This window comes from Eleutherodactylus coqui, chromosome 3 (genome assembly GCF_035609145.1).
Source record: "Eleutherodactylus coqui strain aEleCoq1 chromosome 3, aEleCoq1.hap1, whole genome shotgun sequence".
Lineage (NCBI taxonomy): Eukaryota > Metazoa > Chordata > Amphibia > Anura > Eleutherodactylidae > Eleutherodactylus > Eleutherodactylus coqui.
This window is the reverse complement of record NC_089839.1, coordinates 275,768,370-275,790,657: the sequence shown is the minus strand read 5'-3', so window position 1 is coordinate 275,790,657 and position 22,288 is coordinate 275,768,370. Positions and strand designations below refer to the sequence as shown.

At 41.7% G+C, this 22,288-nt stretch overlaps 1 protein-coding gene across 2 annotated transcripts in view; it reads left to right on the top strand.

The window, feature by feature from the left end:
• The window catches only part of RALGPS2 (Ral GEF with PH domain and SH3 binding motif 2), a 158,474-nt gene extending 141,832 nt beyond the window's left edge, over nt 1–16,642 (top strand). For both annotated transcript variants that reach the window (XM_066597467.1, XM_066597466.1), the window contains 5 exons: nt 1,621–1,726; nt 4,166–4,258; nt 14,144–14,249; nt 15,224–15,315; nt 15,407–16,642. In XM_066597467.1, the coding sequence (XP_066453564.1) occupies nt 1,621–1,726; nt 4,166–4,258; nt 14,144–14,249; nt 15,224–15,315; nt 15,407–15,436 (427 nt within the window). In that variant the 3' untranslated portion in view covers nt 15,437–16,642. The remainder of the gene's footprint in view (nt 1–1,620; nt 1,727–4,165; nt 4,259–14,143; nt 14,250–15,223; nt 15,316–15,406) is intronic.
• Nucleotides 16,643–22,288: the final 5,646 nt, after the last annotated feature.

Genomic DNA, 22,288 nt, shown 5'->3' with positions numbered 1-22,288 from the left:
CAGATCTATTAACCAGGATTGTGACTAGCATTGCCATGTTGGTTCACCGGTAACACTGACTAAAATGTGGTGATCATTATTAACCTGGAAGAGCATTTCCAACCATAAAATCACACAAGCCTTCATTAGTCCTTGGCTTGTCTGCCTGGTCCGGTTAGTAGAGTACATGAGGCAGTAATGATGCCATTTATTGTTACTGCTGGAAAACCTAAAGTAACATGTTAAAGGGATTTTCTGGGATTTAAAACCACAACAAAGAAATTGAGCAGGAAACGTTATCCGTTATATGCTTTACCGACTACAGCTTTGCCACTCTGGCCGTACTATTGATCCTGCAACAATGACTTGATGTACATCATTCATGTGACTGCTGCAGCCAATAGCTGGCCTCCGTGGTGACTCCTACTGATTGGCTGCAGCAGTGATGTGAATGATGTAAGTGATCTCACCGCAGGAGTGGCAGGAATCGCTGGAGTATTGGTGTTGGAAGAGCGTATAATTGATGACGTCTGGTTATTTCTTTATTTTATAATGATTCTTTCTTGTGAACTTTTTGTTTATATATTAAAAAAAAAAAATAGAAAATCTCCTTTTAATGAATTTTTGACAATTTGGCAGAGGATGATTCTTAAACGTGTTCCACACAGGGGCTGATTAGCAGCAGGATGTCCGCAGAAGATCGACTGCAAGGACCCCGGATTTAATCATGTATTCCTGTGCGGAATTCACCTCCTCATTAGGACAAGGTGAACTCCGCATCGGAAAATCAAATACAATCGACATGCTGCGGAATTGCACTCCGTACCACGTGTCAATTTCAGCAGAAGTTTGGTGCTGATTATTTCCACGGTTTGTGGACACAATTTTCAAAATCTCATCCACTTTGCTGCTCCCGTAAATGCCGCTGAATTCCCACACGGAAATTCCGTAGCTAATCCGCCCCATCTGGACATGAATTTGGGGGTGATTTTATTTAAAGTGGAAATGTTCTTTCATGCTGAGGTTTTGTTTGTTTGTAATTTACTTTTCCAAACTACCATTCCAGTGGGAGAACGGCCACGGGGTCACATGACATCGGCCTGCCTTAAACGTCTCTGTTCTGGGGATCATTTATGATATGCCATCATTTTAAGCATTCTAACCTTTCCCTGCCCATAGCACGGAGAGGAGATCTTTTGTTTCCTTCTGAAGGCATATTACAATTTACAATTGGTGCCAAAATGAGTGAAAGCTTTTATTTTCCTCTCTTAATCCTAGTAATTTTGACATACGTCTGATCAATCATTGTTTGCATCCTATTAGACCCTTACATCTGAGGGTTGGATATAATTGGGTGAAGGGCTGATTATACTGATGTCACATGACCTCTGACTAGGCGTCCGATCTCATGATTTCATTTGTGTTCTTGCGTTTGTGTATTGAAAAATGCCCATGACACACACCAAATATCGTGCCCATTTTTGATGCCTGTCTCATGCAGATGCCTGACTTAGTAAGTTTCCTTTCCACCGGCTTCTGCTGTTTTTCATAATGGCAAACTAGTCCCGGGAGCAGATATCCGGTGTCCGTGCCTAAAAGGAGCCAAATTCTTACATGATAATTTGTTGTGTCTCTTTGCAGTTCTGCGGATTCAACGGAACTGGCAGTTCATTTGTATCCTGGAGCAGTGACCATACAGGGGGTGCTACGAAGAAAGACGTTATTAAAAGAAGGCAAAAAGCCAACAGTAAGACACTCTTGAACCAATAATCTGCAAATTAAAAAAAGAAAAGAAAACTTTTAAAAATACTGTTTATGGCAACCGCCTGATAAAGGCCCTTTAGCATTATGCACATTTTTTACCATTGCATGTGTAGCAATACTGCATAATTCTGCAGCAGAGCGCCACCTAGGGTTAGACTACAAAATAGCATAAGCTAGCATACATTTTCTTTGAAGACAGTTTGATTTTTGTACATAGTAAAAAATATTCTCCAGGGGGATTTGTAAAGTGGAAATGAACTGTCAAAGTTACCTTTTATGGCTTTCATGAAGGCTTAATTCTTAGAAGAAATAGGATTACCTCCTCCCATCTCCAAAGGTGCTATACATTCTTGAAACTGTATAAATAGGATTGCTAAAAATTATGGGGTTTAAAATTTACAATACCCCATGCACATCTTTGGAATAAAATCTGCACAGAATAATGAACGCAATGCAGATTCTGGTCAAAAAGACATGGATTAAGTCTGTTTAATTACAAGGAGAGTAATAGGTGGGTCAGGAAGGGTAAGGTTTCCCCTTAGGGAGAGCACCTAGTTGGTATGAGGGGGCTTATAAGCCATGCATGCTCCTCTGGGAAATGTATGCAAATTAGAAGATGGAACAATGCCTCTACGGCGCCACCTATTAGAAGGTAGCATTCCTGCAAGTCTGACCTTCTTAACAAGCCATGTAGCAATGACTGGGAATATAAGCCAAAGCCAGAGTCGTCTCCAGAAGGAAAAGAGAACCATGTACAGACAGTTTGGGTATTTCTACCCCTCGTTAGTGTACAGGATGTTGCTGGGTCAGAGGCCTATAACATGGGTCGGGAGGGGTATAGTTTCTCCTTCAGCAGAGCTCCTACGGTAGTAGGTGTGATGAGACTTATAAAGGCCATGCATGCTCTTCTGTAAATGGGAAGATGCAACAATGCTTCTACAGTGCTACATATTAGAAGATGGGAGACTCGTACCAATACACATTCACAGGCTAATCTGTTGCAGAAATACAAGTTTAGGCTTCAAATTTCTGTTGTGGATTTTCTGAAAAATCACCAATGGATTTGCCTAAGGCAGTACAATGCTGCATGAAGATGGCATTATGACTTGTGCATTAGTAGCCTTATTTCCTGCTGAGCATGTAAGCAACTAACACAGAGTCCTAACCATGAACAACCTGCAAAACACATTCCCATCCAAAATTAAATGGCCAGTGACACACTAATTAACAGATGTATGCAGAAAACAAGGTACATACACAAGTGTAAGTCATACACCCCACTAGAGCCCTGCCGGAGTACAGTGCAGTGCATCAGTGCTTCCTTTACATCTTATCTGAGCCATGGTTCTTTCTAATATTTTTGCCTGCAGTTGCTCCTCTCTGCCCTCCCTCTGATCCGCCCCTTCCACGCCCCATTTTTGGCCATCAAAGATGGGCAGTGCTATCATCAGATTACTTAATCACCCACAGAGCATTGCTAGTGTTAGACTACCAGTGCACTGTATCTGCTCTGTTTGGCCAGTTCTGATCACAGGACAACTCTGAGAACAGTGCAGAGCACTCATTCAGTAGTTAGAATACTGCTGGAACCATCCTGGACGGCTGAGAATGGGGACCAGAACCAGCAAATTGGAGAAATAGCCGAGAAGGACTGCAGGCAATATACCACCTCCCCTCCTCCTGTCCCCGGAGAGAATTATGTCCCGAAACTGGAGGGTGTCTAACATCAAAGAGGTTATCCAGGCTTTAAAAATTGATGGCCTAGCCTCCCTGCCAGTCAGCTGATTGGTGGGGCTGCAGCGTACCTTTTGAGTGCTGCGACGGCTTCAGTGTTTACATCTGAGTACCATCTTGTTTGTACTTGGAACTCTGTGGCCTTTTTATAATAGCACCTATTCTAAGGTATTCTCATTGACATACGGGGGACAAGCCTGCAAGACTTGAACAGTCACTATAAGAAAAACAAATACGTTTTGAGTACAGACCAGATCACACTCAAACACTGACAACTAGGACAAGTGCCTTGGGCCCTTTAAATAGCTGAGCAGTTCCCCCTGCGCTTAGAAATTTGTAATAGTTTTCCAGTAAATTGCTGTACATTAAATGGTACCATTGAAACATACAGCTTGTCCCACAAAAACAACAAGCCCTCATGTAGCTATGTAAGGAGAAAAATAAAAAGGTTAGGATTTTTTTTTTTAATTTGTGAAGGAAAAACCAAAAATGGGAGAAGAAAAAAAAACCTGTTTTCTTAAGGGCTCAAGCAAATGTTTGGTCATATAGGATAAGTACAGGATACAATTTAGCAGCATAGAAAACGTATAAAGTTCTTGGATGCTTTGAGTAAGAGTAAATGACTCTATCAGCTTTTATAGTTTGTCCTGAAGAGATGGGTATATTATGACATGTGTTCTCTGCACAGGTTGCGTCCTGGACCAAATACTGGGCAGTACTGTGCGGCACGCAGCTCATCTACTATGCAGCAAAATCGCTAAAAGCCACAGAAAGGAAACATGTAAGTAGTAAATAGTGATTGTAGCCCAAGACTGTTTTCATACAGCAGTTTTCTGCATCAGTATTTGTAAGCCAAACCCAAGATGGGAACCTGCAGAGACTACATATAATGGAATTGTGCTTTCTTTCTGCTTGGACTCATTCCTGGTTTTGGCTTACAAATACTGATGCAGAATACGGTTTGCTGTGATACTGGCATTAAATGCCTTAGCTGTCTGCCAAAACTAATTCGGAGAGATGTCCTACCATTTCATGAGGTTTGAAGTATAAGGCCTCATCTCCACTTGCGCGCATGGATTCAACTGCTGAATCCCAAAAATACTTTTTTTTTTAACCTGTCCAGATCCAGCGCTGGTCTCCTCTGTGCCGACCGGATCTTCTTTCTTCAGCACAGTGGATGCATCCAGATGCCCCGGCATTCTGCCAGACGCATGTGCCGTGAAATTTAAATTTTTTTTTAAAACTCCTACTTTTCCGTGGATCTGCGGCACGTTCACACTGACAACTGCGGGTGTGCCGTGGATCGGACGGCTTCCATTGCCTTCAATGGAAGCGTCCTGCGGGATCCGCAGAAAAATAGAGCATGCTGCAATTTCTTCCCACGTGTGCGATCCGCACGCCAGAAAGAAAATCACATCTGCATTCTTTTAATTGCCTTGCGGTTGCTAATGCGTCCCTATGTGCGGTTACAGTTGCAGATCTCCTGCAGATTTTATAATTAAAATCTGCCCATGGACATTGGGCCTTACACAGTGAACACCACATTGCAATATACAGTGCCACACAAGTGAATATCAGAATACTTATATTAAAGGAAACGTGTCACCAGAAAATGACTTCTTATATAAATTTTAGAGATGAGCGAGCGTACTCGGCCACGCCCCTTTTTCGCCCGAGCACTGCGATTTTCAAGTACTTCCGTACTTAGGCGAAAAGATCCGAGGGGCGCCGTGGTGAGTGGGGGGTTGCAGCGGGGAGTGGGGGGGAGAGAGAGAGAGGGGGCTCCCCCTGTTCCCCGCTGCTACCCCCAGCTCCGCCACGGCGCCCCCCGAATCTTTTCACCGGAGTACGGAAGTACTCGAAAATCGCGGTGCTCGATCGAGTAATTACTCGAAACGAGTAGGTTTGCTCATCTCTAATAAATTTCATTTTTGTTAAACATATTTTTAACTTTTGATTATTTATATATATAACTTTTAGTTACAATGTATATTAAAAAACCCAAAATTCTTGTATTTTTCACACTGACCACAGAGCTTAATAGGTTGATGCTTCTTGATCTGTAGCGAAAGCTTTGCAGCAGTCATCTTACTAACGTCACAGGCAGGATTACACTGAAATGTACGTAAATAACACAGGATTCACCATTTACAATAGGTTTAAGCCGTGACTAATTATTCCTTTCCCACCCAAAATAACCCCCGCACAGGTCCGAGCATGACTAGAACAGTGTCTCATACAAGCCAATGGGTCTCCTCTTGTCCATTGTGTGAACGGCCCATGAAGCTGCTGTAAAGCATCTCTCTAAATGCTGCTAAATGTAGCTCAGGCAAGATGGCCGCCCCCACAGTCATGTACAGACAACAGAATAAATAATTGTATAATCAGGAAATTAAAACAGATTAAAAAAATGTAAGAGGTTTCCGTATTTGGTTTTAATTAATGAAAAAATTGTGATCTAGTCCCTTTTAAATCCAGGAATTTGCTACACACTCCCACTTTTAAGTGATTTCAAATCACTTTATTCACTAATGTTTGAAATTTCAGCCCACACACTGCAGCTTTTCTCAAGCAGTGTGATACATGTGCTAACCAGATTATAATGGCAAGTGCCTCAATTATGAGTAAAGACAATGTAAAAACACGTTTATTTCAATCCGATATAGATATTGTGCCTTTCATATTGTGTGTATTACAATAGGGAAGCCCTGCGGACCGTCCATTATGTTAAACCTGTGATGCATTATTACTGGCTAGCGGGCTTCCCACTTATGGACTTGATTTGAATGAGACAATAGGAGGTGTTCATTATAAGCGGACGTGTCCTAGAAACATTGTCTATTGTGGATAGACAGTCTCTTGTGCTGGCCAACATACACCGCCCATAAAGAAATGTCACTGCTCTACAAAAATGAGGACATTTTTTGTAATGGAGACATGATTAAGTAATTTTACTTAATTTTAAAGTGCTAAACACGAAAATGACATTAACTTTCAAACAAGAACCACTCACATTTTTATAGGTAAAAAGTTAAAATAAAACAGAAAAAACACTGAGAATTGTTGTTTTTGGTATTTAAACTACTCTTCATATTTGTTAAAAGTTTCAATTTTGGTATGTTTGGGAGTTAAAGTACTTTTTTCCATGTATTAGTATATTCAGATGTGAAATAAACTATTATCTAATATTTAACACTTTCCTATCCAATTTGTATCCTGGTTTTCCTAGGGGGCTTACTCTTTCTCTGCTGTTATACAACGGCGCTATATGCTGGCTAAAGCCAGTACTGCATGAGGTGACACGTTGCATAGGCTCTGACAGCAGAGAGGCTGGCAATATACAGTAACAGAACCCCAACGGACGTCTTCCAACATCAGAGCTGTACAGCCTTAAATCATAATGTCTTCAGAGGTCAGACAGTGGATTGGAAAGGGTTAAAACCTACCGGCTTTTTCTTGCACCACACTTTGACCCCTTTGGATGATTTTGCTGTCCTTAAATTCGATAGATCCTCCCCACCACTGTAAAATCATAAAATTTTGGATTAATCGAGTGAGGTGTCGGCAAATGTGTAGCGGTGCCTTTGCTAAAAAAACGCTAGGGAGAGTAAAGCATTGCTAAGCGAGCGTGAGAACCTTCAATTGGTCATAAATTTGTGTTGAATGTTGCTGAGGAGCGACACATAACACCGGAAGAACTCAATGAATTGCACAAGAATAAAGAAGTATTGGCCTCCCGGTTGTAACAATGCTTTGCGCAGTACTAGTCTCACTTTCTGTAACCATGTGATTGGTGTTATGGCAGCTTTGGGCATCACTTACACTCGCAATGATTTATAGATTCTTCATTGGTCAGTTTGCAGGCAGTGCTTATGAAAAATAGCAACATGGTGCCTTCAGTTCCACTGGCTTATGTAACCCAAACTACAGAAGCCTATATAGTGATGGAAAACCACCTTAGACTTACACAGCACCAGAATCATGAGTGGCATGGGTGCTGTGATCTTACGAGAAGGACTGGCCTTGTCGATCATCACTTCCACCAGGCCAGAAGAATGTAGTGTATCAGTATCCTTAAACTCCGCGTTCTTTTCTTGTTTTTGTTTTTTTTCCCTCTCTAACTTCCAAACAAGACCGGTATCCGAAAATTGTGAGATTAAAGGGGTGGTCTCGTGAAAGCAAGTGGGTCTATACACTTCTGTATGGCCATATTAATGCACTTTGTAATATACATCGTGCATTAAATATGAGCCATACAGAAGTTATTCACTTACCTGCTCCGTTGCTAGCGTCCCCGTTGCCATGGTTCCGTCTAACTTCGGTGTCTTCTTGCTTTTTTAGACGCGCTTGCGCAGATGCATCTTCTCCCTTCGGCTGGTCTTGGAAGCATCGGCGTTTTGGCTCCGCCCCCTTTTCGCGTCATCGCGTAGCTCCGCCCCCGTCATGTGCCGATTCCAGCCAATCAGGAGGCTGGAACCGGCACACGTCATGGGGCGGAGCTACGCGATGATGCGTACAAGGGGGCGGAGCCAAAATGCCGATGCTGCCGAGCGGAGCCGAAGGGAGAAGACGGATCTGCGCAAGCGCGTCTAAAAAGGCAAGAAGACACCGAAATTAGACGGAGCCATGGAGACGGGGACGCTAGCAGCGGAGCAGGTAAGTGAATAACTTCTGTATGGCTCATATTTAATGCACGATGTATATTACAAAGTGCATTAATATGGCCATACAGAAGTGTATAACCCCACTTGCTGCCGCGAGACAACCCCTTTAATTGTTTCCGTTACACTACCGGTGTTGAACAGTTATTGATGGTGTAATATCTGTACATTGTATCACTTATAAACACGAGCATTGGTTACATTCACTTGGAATGTATACAATATGGAGAGCGCTGTGCACGTTATATGGTATGAGAACGCTAAACATCACGGTTGTCTATATGCACAGGGTTTATATGCTTGCTTTTACAATCTGGTTACCACATGTACCGCACGGCTTGATTAAAGCCCCAGTGTGTGGGCTCAAATCGGAACTGTCGCTGTTCCAAAAATGGCTTAATAAAGTCACTCGAAATCATTTCAGATAGGAGTGCTGCTAGTTCTTGAAGTTTGTGAATCATCCATGATCAGGAATCCCATTTGCCTGCACACCCACAGCCTTTACTAGTTACAGTATGTGCAGATTTAAATCGCCTATAAGTAACTTTCTTGCTTTTTCACTAATAAGGCTTATTTACACGTGCGAGAACTGCTAAGCTTAGCGCATTGCGACGCACACTAAATTAGCACGAATATGAACTGCATTCTTTTGAATGGACCTATTCACCGGAGCGACTTTATTTTTTATTTTTCCCCTCCTCCTTTTGTGAGGATAAAAATCGTTGGTATGTTCCGTCGTTGGTATGTTCTTTGCCCATTGTGCGATGTACATGCGAGTGTGATGCGATTTTAACATTAAAAAGTCCTGTTAACTTTTTCGCTACAAAATCGCGCAATTTTATCGCGTGAAAAAATCGTGGGCAGCAGTAACGCGATGCTACATTTTTCCCAAGAAAAAAGCATCACTGACTCTACACAATCGTGTGTACACAGCAGCGATATCTGTCACCCATGCGGATACAGCCTTGGAGTCACATCCATCTCTCTAGCAGTATAACAGTAGGTTAAATCTATCACTTCCGTTGATTTCTCCTCTAATATTCGGCTGTACACAACTTGTATTGAATGTGGATTGCCAGCTAGACAATGGAGGTCTGTTCTAGGCTACACAACCATCCGCTGAGCTCTGGGATAAAATGTTCCTGCTCATCTCACTTCAGGGTCATGTTTGCTAGAACGTTTGACAATGTCCTATATTACTTCTACTCTTTACTGCCTTTTTCTGTGTCTCAGTGATAGGCTTTTAGTGAATGATCGCCAGCCTTTACTGCTTGTCCAAAATACCAATTTTTGCTCAAACACAGCTTGTGCAAAATGACCTGCGACTAAAGAGTTAAAACGCCAACGATTCCCGGAGAGTCTATGGAATCTCCCCCGGCATTGGTCCCCACAGGTTTTCTGTCCCTGTCATGTTCTAGATTCTCCCATTGTGTTGAGAACAACCTACGTGCGTCCCGGGTCTGCTGTACATGACCGTTTACACCGGATTGTGTGTTCTTGGCTAATCGTTGATCCAGGACCCCTGTCGGTAATCTTGCTTATTTCTTTGTCGGGGACAATAGATTTTTGGTCTTTTCTGTTGTTAATAAAAAACTGATGTCGTGGAAATGTTCTGTGCGGGAGAACAAAGTCTGGAGTGAATGTCAGTGTTTAGAGAAATGCTGATTAAAGGACATGATCTGTGTAGAACATTTGGGCATACAATATTCTCTGTGATTGCTGGCAGCGCACTGCGGGCTCATTCTGGGGTATATTGCATGGAAGCCTGTTGTATATTTTCCTGTATCTACTGCATTTGGCTCTGGGATACGGCTGCAGGATGATTTACCTGTATCCTCATTACAGCTGCACCTTCTGCTTGCCTAGCTGCTGGTTTATTACTACACCAACATCATAACTAGGTCAGTCAGCCAGTGTTATGGCGTAGTGAGATGTGTGCACTGTATTACTGCCATACACTTCTCTTTAAGGACACGGCCTATCTTGGCCCAAAGGAAGAAATGGTTTTTGAAGGATTTTAATCTCCTTTTCGAAGACCATAAGTCATCTATTTTTCCATCGATATCGCCCTATAAGGACTTGATTTTAGCGTGGTGAACTGTAGTTTTTGTTACAATTGTGGGTGCATATAATGTATTTTAAAACTTTTTTTTTTTATCTTTGGGATGGTACGTTTACAAGAAAACCAAAATTATAAAAAAAAATTTAGTGTTTTTTTTTCACTTTTGCACAATCTGCACACGAACGGGTCAGATTCCGCATGCAGGATCCTGCAGCGGAAATTGACCCGGTGCCCATCCAAGGATACCGCATACCTGTCCGGAATCTTCTTAATCTGTACTGCAGGTGGTCTGGCCGGCGCACAGGCGAAGTACAGAATTTGCCGGGTCGTCGTTAGGCACTGGGACTTGGAGGTCCTGACTGTAGGCTCTTGGTTCACAATATAATGACTGTATGATTTGCCCCAAATGCCCGGGATTCCCATTTGTCTTCGGCATGGCCACAGCTTATCGTGTTCAATGCAATCGAAGGCTTTGCTGTAAAGCATATGTACACCACCTTCCTGGGCCTTTTCCATGATCCATCGGAGATTTGCAATTTGGTCTCTTGTTCCTCTTCCTTTGCGAAAAACCGGCATGTGCATCATTTTTTTTTTTGTATAATCTTCAGTAGGATTTTGCTTGCATGCCATATTAGGACTATGTTGTAGTAGTTTGAGAATTCTCTCGAGTCGCCTTTTTTATGGGAAGCGGCAGGAAAACTGGCCTTGCCCAATCTTTTCACCACAATTTGGTTTCCCAAATTTTGCAACAGAGGGCTGTTGGCATCTGAACTGGGGCTTGAGCAGCTTGGCATGCAATCCGTTCCAGGTACTTATCCTCCAAGATTCAGTTAGTTCTTCTGTTGCGGTGGATGGTTTCCGCGATCATTTGCATACAGTTCTCCACATTCCCGCCATCTATGCTAGATTTGTTTCGGATCATGTATTTCTTTGCCATTGTGATCAAAAATTGAGGTTGCATTGCGCGATGCAAAAAGAGGCATGAGCCTTTTTAACATGAGCGAAGAGCGTTTTAGTCCTTTTTTTGTTTTTGCTTTTTCCAGAACTGTTCTTTTGTCTTTTCTCGCTTTGTGCAGAAACTGGGCATTTAGCCACTGGAAATCGTCCTGTTTTGCTTCTCGTCGCATATTGATGATTCAGATGGGGTCTGCTGATGGCCAAGTTGTCTTCTTGTTGCTTCTTTGTATGGTGTATTTTCGTTTGCTGTTTTGATGGTAATGCTTTTAATTTCCTCCCATAGTTCATTTGGCTCTTTTTCAAAAGTATTAAGCAATTCGGAGCGATTCTTTACTTCTACCGCGTAAGCGAGAGTCGGTGTCCAACTTCAATGCTGCTGCTGTTTTTCTGTGATTGCAAAAGCTTAGTTTGATTTTGGCAACAAGCAGTTGGTGGTCAAGACCACAATCGGCGCCTGGGAACACTTTTGATGCTAGAACTGAACTTTTTCACTTTTGTAGGAATATTGTATTCTATTCTATTCTTTACATGTAAGGGAGTTTTGAGCTTGAAAACCTTTTTTGTGAATTTACGAGAGACGACAATCGCTCTGTTACTGCAATCTACAAACACATGTATATCATATAATTCACTGAGTGCGCTCAGAACACGATTTTTTTTGATTACCATGCAAAAAAAGTACTATTTATACAGTAAAGTTATACAAGTATGTACAAAATCAGTGTAGTAATACATATGGAAAAGGGTTGTCTTGTTGAGTCAACCTCTTTAAGACCTCAAACTTCCAGTATTTAATGTCTACAAGTGTTCTCTTTTCACTAGACACTGCAGTAATCTGATATAGAAAAAAGTCAGTCCCTCTGCATTGTAGAAGGAAAAAGGTGTAAGGTGGGACAGTTTCACATAAGCGTAATTCAGGTGCATTTCTCCGTCCGTATTATGGCCACAAATCCCAGACTGCCCGCAGGTCTGATCACCTGAACTGACGGCATCGTAGGTCCTTAGGTTTGCTCACCTAAGTTGAGATCCTATGGTCGGCCATAATATGGGTACAGAATTGCATCTATGTGAAATCTCCCTATGTTGTTCACAGGTAGACATATGTCTTTGCTCCCTTTAATGCATTCAGAAAGTCTTCAGACCCTTTCACTTTTTTACATTTTGTCATGTTGTGGCCTTGTACAAATTAAGGGAAAAAAATTCAAGTTTTCCCCCATCACTCTGCATACAATACCCCATTATGGCAGTGATAACAGAATGTTTGACAGCTTTGTAAGTGTTTTAAAAATGAAAAACTTATATTTTGCATTGATAGAAGTCTTCAGACCCTTTGGTATGACATGTTTCTTCATCATCTTTGAGATGTTACCACCTTGATTGGAGTCAACCTGTGATAAATTCAGTTGGCTAGACAGGATTTTAAGACACCACCCTGTCTATATATGGTTTCATAGGTCACTATGCATACTGGAGCCAAAACCAAGCCATAAGGAGGAAAGAACTGGCTGTCGAGCTCAGAGTCTGGATTGTGTGGAGGCACAGATGTGGAGAAGGCTACAAAATTCTGCTGCACTGCAAGTTCCCAAGAGCACAGCAGCCTCCATAATTCTTAAATGGAAGACGTTTGGAACAACCAGGACACTTCATAGAGCTGTTGATCCATCAAACTAAGTAATTGAGGGAGAAGGGCATTGGTAAGAGAGGTGACTAAAAACGCAATAGTTCCTCTGGCTGAATTAAAAAAGATTCTGTGTGTAGATAAGAGAATCTTCCAGAAAGTCAACCATCGCTGAAGTACTCCATCAATCTGGGCTTTATGGCAGAGTGGCCAGAAATACAGTTCCCCATAGCAAATGACGCATGAAAGCCCGCCCGGAGTTTGCCAAAAGGCACCTAAAGGACTCTCAAACTGTGAGAAACAAGATTCTCTGGTCTGATGAAACAAAGAGGCCTCAATTCTAAGCTTTTTGTCTGGAGGAAAGAAAGCACTGCTCATCACCTGCCCAATACCATCTCCACACTAAAACATGGGATTGTCCATCAGTGGCTGGGACAGGGAGATTGGTCCGGGTTAGTAGACAGCTGAATGGGCGAAATACAGAGATATTCTTAATGCAAACCTGGGCACAAGATTGGGCAGAAAGGTCACCTTCCAACGAGACAATGACCCTAAGAACACAGCTAAGACAACACAGGAGTGGCTTATGGACAACTTTGACCTTGAGTGGCCCAGCCAGAGTCCTGACCTCAACCCAATCGAACATCTCTGGAAAGACCTGAAAATGGCTGTCTACAGATGGCCCCCATCCACCATTACAGAGCTTGGGAGGACCTGCAGAGACTGGCAAAAAATCCCCAAATCTAGGTGTGGCAACCTTGTGACATCATGCTCAAAAAGACTGGAGGCTGGAATCGCTGCCAAAGGTGCTTCAACAAAGTTCTGAATGTTAGTTTTTTTATTTTCTAACATTGTGTTCACTTTGTCATTTTGGGGTATTGAGTGCAGAATGATGGGGAAAAACGTGAAATTATTTACATTTGCACAAGGCCACAACCTAATATGTAAAAAAAAAAAAAAGCCTGAAAACTTTCTGAATGCATTATATATGGGCTTCAATTACAATATTGGAACCACAAGACAACATGGCTTGTGCAACCACTAGAGTAACATGTTTACTGATCTACCATTAACAGCCCCTGGAGATAATGAACAGAAGAGTAATTTGAAGCTGCTAGGCATCAATGCAAAATCTGAGGAGTAGAGACTTTATGGGTCCCCTAAGTTTTTCAAGGAGCTTGTGCGACTGCACTCACTTCTATTGGTTTGAGGTATGGTTATTTTGATTATGTATGAACATGGGATTCCTGGCTTAGTTATACAATCTGCAGTCTGTAAGCCTCGTACTTAATGAGCTCAGATAGTACGGGGGTACCAAAAGTAAATCATGATTACTGATCAATACATATATACGTTTTTCTTTTTCAGTTCAAGTCTACATCAACAAAAAATGTATCTGTAGTGGGCTGGATGGTTATGATGGGCGATGACCCTGAGCACCCAGATATTTTTCTACTTACAGACTCTGAGAAGGGTAAGTCCAGTGACCATACTGAATGTATGATTAACAACAAGAAGGAAAAAAAATCTGCCGCCTTTGAAGGGGTTTTCCAGGGAAAATACTACCTCAGACTAGGTCCCCTCAATAGTTGATCGGCTGGGTCTTTGTGTCTTTATGTGGAACAACACTGGGCCTAGGACAGAGCCTTGTGGTACCCCACTTAATACATTCTTCCACTTGGATGTGCAGCCATTTATGACCACTCTTTGAGTACGATCACTCAACCAGTTGTGAATCCACCTAATAGTTGCCTTGTCAATTCCATATTTGGTCATCTTTTCAATAAGTATGGTATGAGATACTTTGTCAAATGCTTTGCTAAAGTCAAGATATACTATATCCACCGCATTTCCCTGATCAACCCAGTTGGTGCTTCTGTCATAGAAGGAAATTAAATTTGTCTGGCATGACTTGTTTGTTACAAACCCATGCTGGCTCTGGTTAATTATTCCATTTTATCAAAGTACTTGCATACATGCGGTTTAATAATTTGTTCAAAGATCTTTCCCAGTATAGAAGTCAGGCTCACAAGCCTGTAGTTTCCTGGATCCACCTTCTTCCCTTTTTTGAAACTGTTTTTTGCTGGTGACAGCGGGCACCTGAAGAGCTGATCGCACAGGGTCTCGAGCCGCTGACGTTAAGCGATCAACTATTGATAACGTATCCTATGGATAGGTCATCAATGATATTTGCCTAGAAAACCCCCCTTAAAATGCTAATACTGCAGAGAGCTGAAAAATATCAGGCATCTATAAATGTCTTTCATTTTTATATTCATGGTGCTATCCCTATATTTCAAGAGCTAATTTACAGAAATGAGAAGATTTCCTTAGATTGTGGTGGTCCTTGTATTAACTTAATTATAGGTGCATAGGCTAGCATCTATTGATTGTATCATTAGTATAAACGAGGCTAAAGAGTATATAATTGTTCATTTCATCCCATAGGAAATTCTTACAAATTCCAGGCAGGGAACCGCGTGAACGCCATGTTGTGGTTCAAGCATCTAAGTGGCGCCTGCCAAAGTAACAGGCAGCAGGTAAGGCGGTGGTGGGGCGAAGTAGTCCTTTTTCGGTTTTTAATCCTAGCTCAGCACATGTGAAATTTTTGCTTTGTGTTTCGTTGAACAGGTTCCCGCCAACCTGATGACGTTTGAGTGAACTTTTCCAGTGTTTTACTAGAGACTGATTCTCATCTTACTGTGTATCAGGCATCGGGGGAAGATGAACGATGAGCCTGGACATTTACGCGCCTTCCCCTGCCTGTCTGTGGGCAGCAGCACCTTAAAGCAATGAACAAAAAACAGATCCAGTTTTTAGCACTGACAGCAAAGAGAGAGAGAACATTTTACTCTTTGCACCACCACGTCCGTTAACGCCCCCCATGAGCGGGTTAAGGCGGCGGCCTGCAGTTGTGGACAGGATCAGCCATGGACCTCGTATTGAGATAGCCGATGTACATATATTTAGCATATTTTTCTCGTTCACGGAAACAATCTGTGCAAACCACTGCCTTAAAGACAAACTAAAACAAAAAATAATGTGAGTGTTTGAAATGTGACACCAAATAGTGTGCGCGCGAGTCTGAGTGGGGTCACGGGGGTTTACTTCACTGTAGTCTTTTTGTGACTGTTTTTGTTTAGATTTTATCAATTGTCAAACTCACTGGTGTATGGGGGAAGGAAGTGTTGGGCCTTTTTTGGGGGCGCTTCTTTATATTTCAGCCTGTAAATACACATTTTGGTTTTCTGTTAGAAAACCTATTAAAAGACAAATGCGTAGAAAAGGACAGTGTTACTGTAGGGATGTAGAGTCAAATAGTCTAGGGTACGAGTATTCAGAGGTGAAGGGGTTGTGGCTCATGCCATTTAGGTCAGTCTGGTTGGGCTCTGTGTCTCTTATGGCTTTGATCACCTTATAAACTTGGGTTTAACTTTTTGTGTTGCATCCTTGTCCCATGAGACACGACCGAGTCCCACAAAGCCAGCAGTGTTATTAATTTTAAATTAATTTTATGGACTTTTTAAAAAATATATATTTTTTACTGTTGAGAAGTTGGGTGCACAACCCTGTGGTTGATGATCATGCTGTCTATAGAGATGTCACTATGCAGAGGTGCATTTGCTTCAATCTCTTAATTCAGCTTGGCTTTCACATAATTACTTTTGGTCATCGAAGACCTCATAGAAGCTGACACTGAACTATTTCTGTATTTTTTTTTTTCTTCAGGCGGTTATGTAGCCTTCTATTTAATTGGAGATACTGACATTTTGTGGATTGTACAATTGAAGTATGCCTCCACACACACTAACGAGCCATTCTAAACTTTACATTTTAGAAAAAAATGCATTAAAGGCCATCCTCTGATTAGTATGATCGTACTTTTTGCAAGTGGGAAGATTTCACGTAATAGAGCAATGCTGCTGCGAGGAACCTGCTTTCCCTCACTGTACAGTCATCGCTTCTAGAGGTCCTGTCAAATGTTCTGAAAAGTGTGCTGCATACCTACTTACTACAAGGTCCTTGATGATTCCTCTACTGCTGTTATTTTTGTTCTCGCTCATCTGCAGTGGCTCCTGTTATTTACAGAGCCTGATTGTAGTCATGGCCCATCTTCATCATCAAGTGTCAATTGAATGTCACCATGGTCATTGACACTGGGTGGTGGAGACCAACCACTTGACAGGTAACTGGTCTTAATAGTTCGGAAAGTAACAGGAACCACTGCAGGAAGTGAGGGGGGGGGGGGGTATAACAAAAATAGCGAAGGGATAGGCAAGGGCACTGTTGGACGTGACAGGTCCTCTTTAAGATCTATTATATGCATAGAGAAACGAGGGAAGGCTGTCACAATACAGGTCAGTGCATTATTCTGCAGTATTTTGGCAATGTGTGAACATACCCTTAGGGTAGGGTGCCACATAGTGGCTGGGTTATGGCTGTGACGTAGCCAAGAGCTCTGCCGTCATGCAAGTCTGTTCGGCTAGCAAAGTGTTCACTGGCTAGACGGCTTTAGGCAAACATTTGATTTGCATGCAGTCTTGCGTGACGAGACTTTTTTTTTTTCCACAACCCAGCGCAACTTTTTCATTCCCTATGTAGGACCCTACCCTTAGGTTTTTTTATTAGTTTAGTAAAAAAATATTCACAGTTTGAGTACGGTGTGGGAGCAACCTTTTTAACTCCACAGAATAGGGTATAACTTGCTGATTGGTGGTCTGGTCAATGGCACCCCCCCATCGATTCAGAGATTGCAGCCTCAATGTATCTCGAAGTGTAGGGAGGTGGACGATGAGTATGCACAACTCTGTTCCATTTAGTTCAATGGGACCACCAGAGATAGCTGAACATTTAAACACGACTGTTATCTAATGTGTATTGCCACCTTAGTAACTTTGCATTTGGGTTGTCTCATCAGATATATTGGTGGCATATTGTCCCATGTCCATTTGGTAGGGTCCAATTACTCTGACCTCCAATGATCACTGTAGTGAAGAGGCAGCAAAGATAAGAAAATGCTACACCACTTTGTCTTTTATAAGCTCAAGGCAACTTTGTACAAAAGACCACATGGTTGGTCATTGAGTATAATGTAATGTAATTATACTCCATGGCCAACGATGAGGCAACGCGCGAAGAGCTGAACCAACAGTAGGCCGGGTAGCAAGGTGCTTTGTTAGTACTGCTGCCTATTTTATCAGCTAATGAGGGCAAAGCCATCTGGCTTAGTCAAACGGACATTGATATCCTAGTAATATGCCACCATTGTCTATGATGAGGCAACCCCTTTATACATAGTTTTAGGATAATGCACACATTCAGTGGTTAACATTGCTGCAGTTGCTAGTTATAATTATTAAGATACATATTCTTACAATCTTCCACTGTCACTTGTAGTATAATGAGGAGGCATTTTGTGCTTTAATGGGATTGTCCAGGACTTTGGGTATTTTTTTTTATATTGATGACCTATCCACAAGATAGGTAATCAATAGATGACTGGCAGGGGTCCGCTGCTTGGGATTCCCACTGATCCGAGTCGCTGTCAATGTAGTCAGTGCTGGAAGCAGATAGCGCTGTCAGCATTGCAAACTACCCAATTTGGTACTACAGGGGCAGCTCCTATTGAATTCAATGGGAGCTTTACTTGTAATACCAACTCGGGCTGCTGCACTACGAACAGTGCGATCTGCTTCTTGCACTGTCCATATTGACATCAGCACTGAAAATTACCTGATTGGTAGGGATCCCACATGGCAGACCCCCACTGATCATGGGTCATTAATAGAAAAAAAATGCCCAAAGTCCTGGATAACCCCTTTTAAAATAGTTAAAATATAGGACTCTGTATCTCTATGATACGGCTGCCTTAAATGAATGTACTTTCACATCTACCTGCTAGTAAATATTACATAGCAGGACAGTTAGTGGGATGAAGATACCCGTCTCATACAATCTGGCTGCATGGGATTTTCTTTTTGCAGGGGGTTTATTTCTCCGGTAATGCAAACATCTGCAATCCTCACATTATTCCCCGCCTCACATTGTGAATCATGTAGTTGATATAATTTAATAACTAAAGCAGACTCTCTTCTTTGGACGTGTATATAGTTGTCTGTATATATGTGTTTGCCAGATAACGTCTTTGGATAAGTGACTGAAGCAAACGCCACCTGCTCTTTTTGATTTCATTTCCTTTCTTCCCTTTATGATCTTTCTTTATCCCTTGTGTGCAATTGGGTGGCCGTTTGATCACCCTTTGAACTAAACAGGGTGTGTTTCGAGTAAGGGAAGTATCACCCCTTGCCACACCTAGATAATACACATACATGACAGTGAAATAGTTTTTGTGTGAGCCTCATTATGTTTGTATATTAAAGGGGTTGTCCAGGAAAACATGGCTGCTTCCTTCCAACCACGGCGACACCCTTCTCCGTAGGGTTGTATCTGGTAATGAAGCTCAGTTTCATTGAAGTGAATAAGAGCTGAGCTGTAATACCAGACACAACCCATGGATAAGGGTGGCGCTGTGTTTGGAAGAAAACAGCCATGTTTTTCTGACTCTGGACAACCCCATTAAAAGTGAATCAGTCATCAGGTTCATGCTGTTCAAACCACGAGCAGCATGAGCCAGGGACAGACACGTACTTTGCAGGCATGTATGATTTTATTCTGAAATATTGCAGTGTTCTCAGGAAAAATAACCATACTTTGGAAAGTGACTTGCTTGGAGTCACTGGGGTAACTTTTTGCCAGCTTCTCACCCTACCCCTCCCACCTGAGTGGCCTAGACTGATAGGTTTATATATAAGAAGAGAACTATCAGTCTAGGTGATCCAGACCATAGTATTTCAAGATCAAGCATACCTGCCTGCAATGCATGTCCTTCCGGAGTTCATGCTGCCCCCATGGGTCAGGCAGCATGAACCTGGTGGCGGACTAGTCATAGGCAAACAAAATAGTTCTTGTCTTAGACCTGCCATTCAGCACTTAGTACAGTTCTTAAAAAGGCCTGTTGATGTGACGCATAAATCCGTCAGTTTTATTAAAGGGTAATTCCACCCAAAAATACAGGCCTATCTATGTAGGAAGGATCACTAAAGCAGCAATTGTGATTCCTCTCCCTATCCAAGTCTAAGGGCTGGGTTACTCGGCAGTATTTTGAGGTTGACATTGAAAGTGAAGTGTAGCAACTTCTGGGTCCCAATACAAAGTTTCTTACAGGGTCTCCCAACTATCACATGTAACTTAACGTATTGGTCATCTCAATTGGTGGAGAAGGACCTTGTTGGGCCTTATCAGGCTCCATGGCCAAAGTGCAACAGTAACCTCTGTACCCCCTAATAGGTACACCCTTGTCAACTTTTCCTTCAGGTTTTTTACAGACTGAATTCAGTCCTTTTTTTTTTTTTTTTTTTTAGCAAAATAAAACAAAAAACCTAGCATTATTTTTTAGTTTTTTTGTATTTGTTTTGGGAGACATTTTCCTTTAACAAAGGTACAGGCACCAGCTAAAAGTTTCACTGTGTCCACATCAATTACAACAGACTTTGGCAGGCAGTCCATATCAGACAGACCTGCTTTGACCACATTACTCTCAGGAACAATGCTAACCCATAGGCTAGCAGGTAAGTCAGTAAATGTCATACTTCAGCCATAGGAAACTCATAGATGTCCTGGATCATCACAGAATAGACTAAGTTTACGGTCATAAAGCGGCCAGAGCCCTAATACTAGAACTCATGGGGAGCAGGCAGTGACCATGCCATGAGGCATTGAGCTCGCTCCTTGAGGTTGGCAGGAGGAAAAACCTGGTTATAACACCAGTGCCTTATTAACTAGTCTTTTGTATCAGTTCAATTATCTCAATGAATACGATCTCACGAAACCTACTGATGAGATTATAACCCATTGGTACAAATTAAAATTGTCAAAAGTGAACTCTGTAGCACATTGGTTGTTATGGGCATAAAACCGGTTTTCAGAAGCCTCTGATGTGTAATTCCAGTTTTAGCCAGTAGAGGTGTTGGTTTCCCCCCTCACAGTTCGACATGAGGACCCAGCGTAATGATCTCTTGCAGGGATATGCTGGGTCTGGAGATTCAGGATGTTTTTTCAGTGATTGTGTGTGAGCACTTTTAAGAATCCGTGTGTATGTGTTTACAGTACGCTGTCCTGAGGTCTTTATTTCCTACTGAAAATAAAAAATGAACTTTACAGACTTCTTGTTTCCCTTTTTGTGTCGTAAGTAAATTGTTTACTGATCTACTTTGTGCTATTCTGGGAGAATGCATCGCTGGATTTAAAGGATATCCTTCCAAGATGCCTGCACTAGGTGCAAGCCTTTGGGTAGTTCCACACTTGGCTTAAAAAAAATGCACGGTTTGTCACAGTATTTCATGGTTTTGGGTTTTTTTTTTAGTTTCTTAAAGCAAAAATCTGAACTTCTGAAGAAATATAATGGAAGGAGTTATAATTCTTCTGGATACACTTCTGTATTTGGCTCGAACTGCATGAAAAGCTACATTGCCTTTTTTTTTCTCCAAAAACAAAAATGCTGTGCAAAACTACTCTAAGCTAGTTTCACGTTGTTTTTTTTTTGGAAAAGCACCGTGTACTTGTGCGTTTTAGCACAGTGGCAATTTTTTTTTTCTCCTGGCCAAAGGCGCATTCTAAGGAATCTTTTAAAAACTTTTACCTACATAAATTTTCAGTTTTTGGGGGTTTTATTCCTGTTTTTTTTTTTTTTTAAGATTTGGGGACAATTTGCTTAATTCCATCATTTACTTTTTTTTATTTAACAGTGACATTTTAGAACTATGTCAGATACAGTATGAAATGATGTAAAGTATAATGTTATGCTAGTCTATAGCTACAATGTATTATGAACGTGTGTTTCTCTTTCATGAAATCTCCGTTATTTGTGATGAGCAAACATTTGAGAAATTCGGTTCGACCAGTTTGCTGAACTTTAGCAAAAAGTTCAGTTCAATCCAAATTAGTTCAAATCAAACTGGAACTTCACCCAAACCACTCCAACTGGTGTATAACACTAAGGTCTCATTCACACAGGTATATGCAATTTTGGTCTGCGATAAACAGTTTTTGGTGTCTATGCATGTTTTTCATATTCACTGCGTTGTTCATGCGCAAGAAGACCCAACTGGTGTCACTTTTTTTCCCCACTGCCTTGTGGCAACGTGAACAAAATGCAGTCAATACGCATGTGACATGTTTTCACTGCATTTTTTTTTTTACACTTCATTAGATTTTCATGGGTGATTCGTGATAGGAACCAAAATAGGACATGCGGCAATTTTTTTTTCTTTTATATACATAAAACTGATGTCTGAAACGTCCTGTGCGAATGGGCCATAAAAGGGTCTTGGAGAGTGTTCTACACCAGTATTCAGGACTAATGTTCACCAAACCAAAGCAGAAGAACTTTGCTAAAAGCTCGGTTCGAGTTCATGCCAAACTGAACTTTTAGCAAAGTTTGAGCCAAAAAACGGT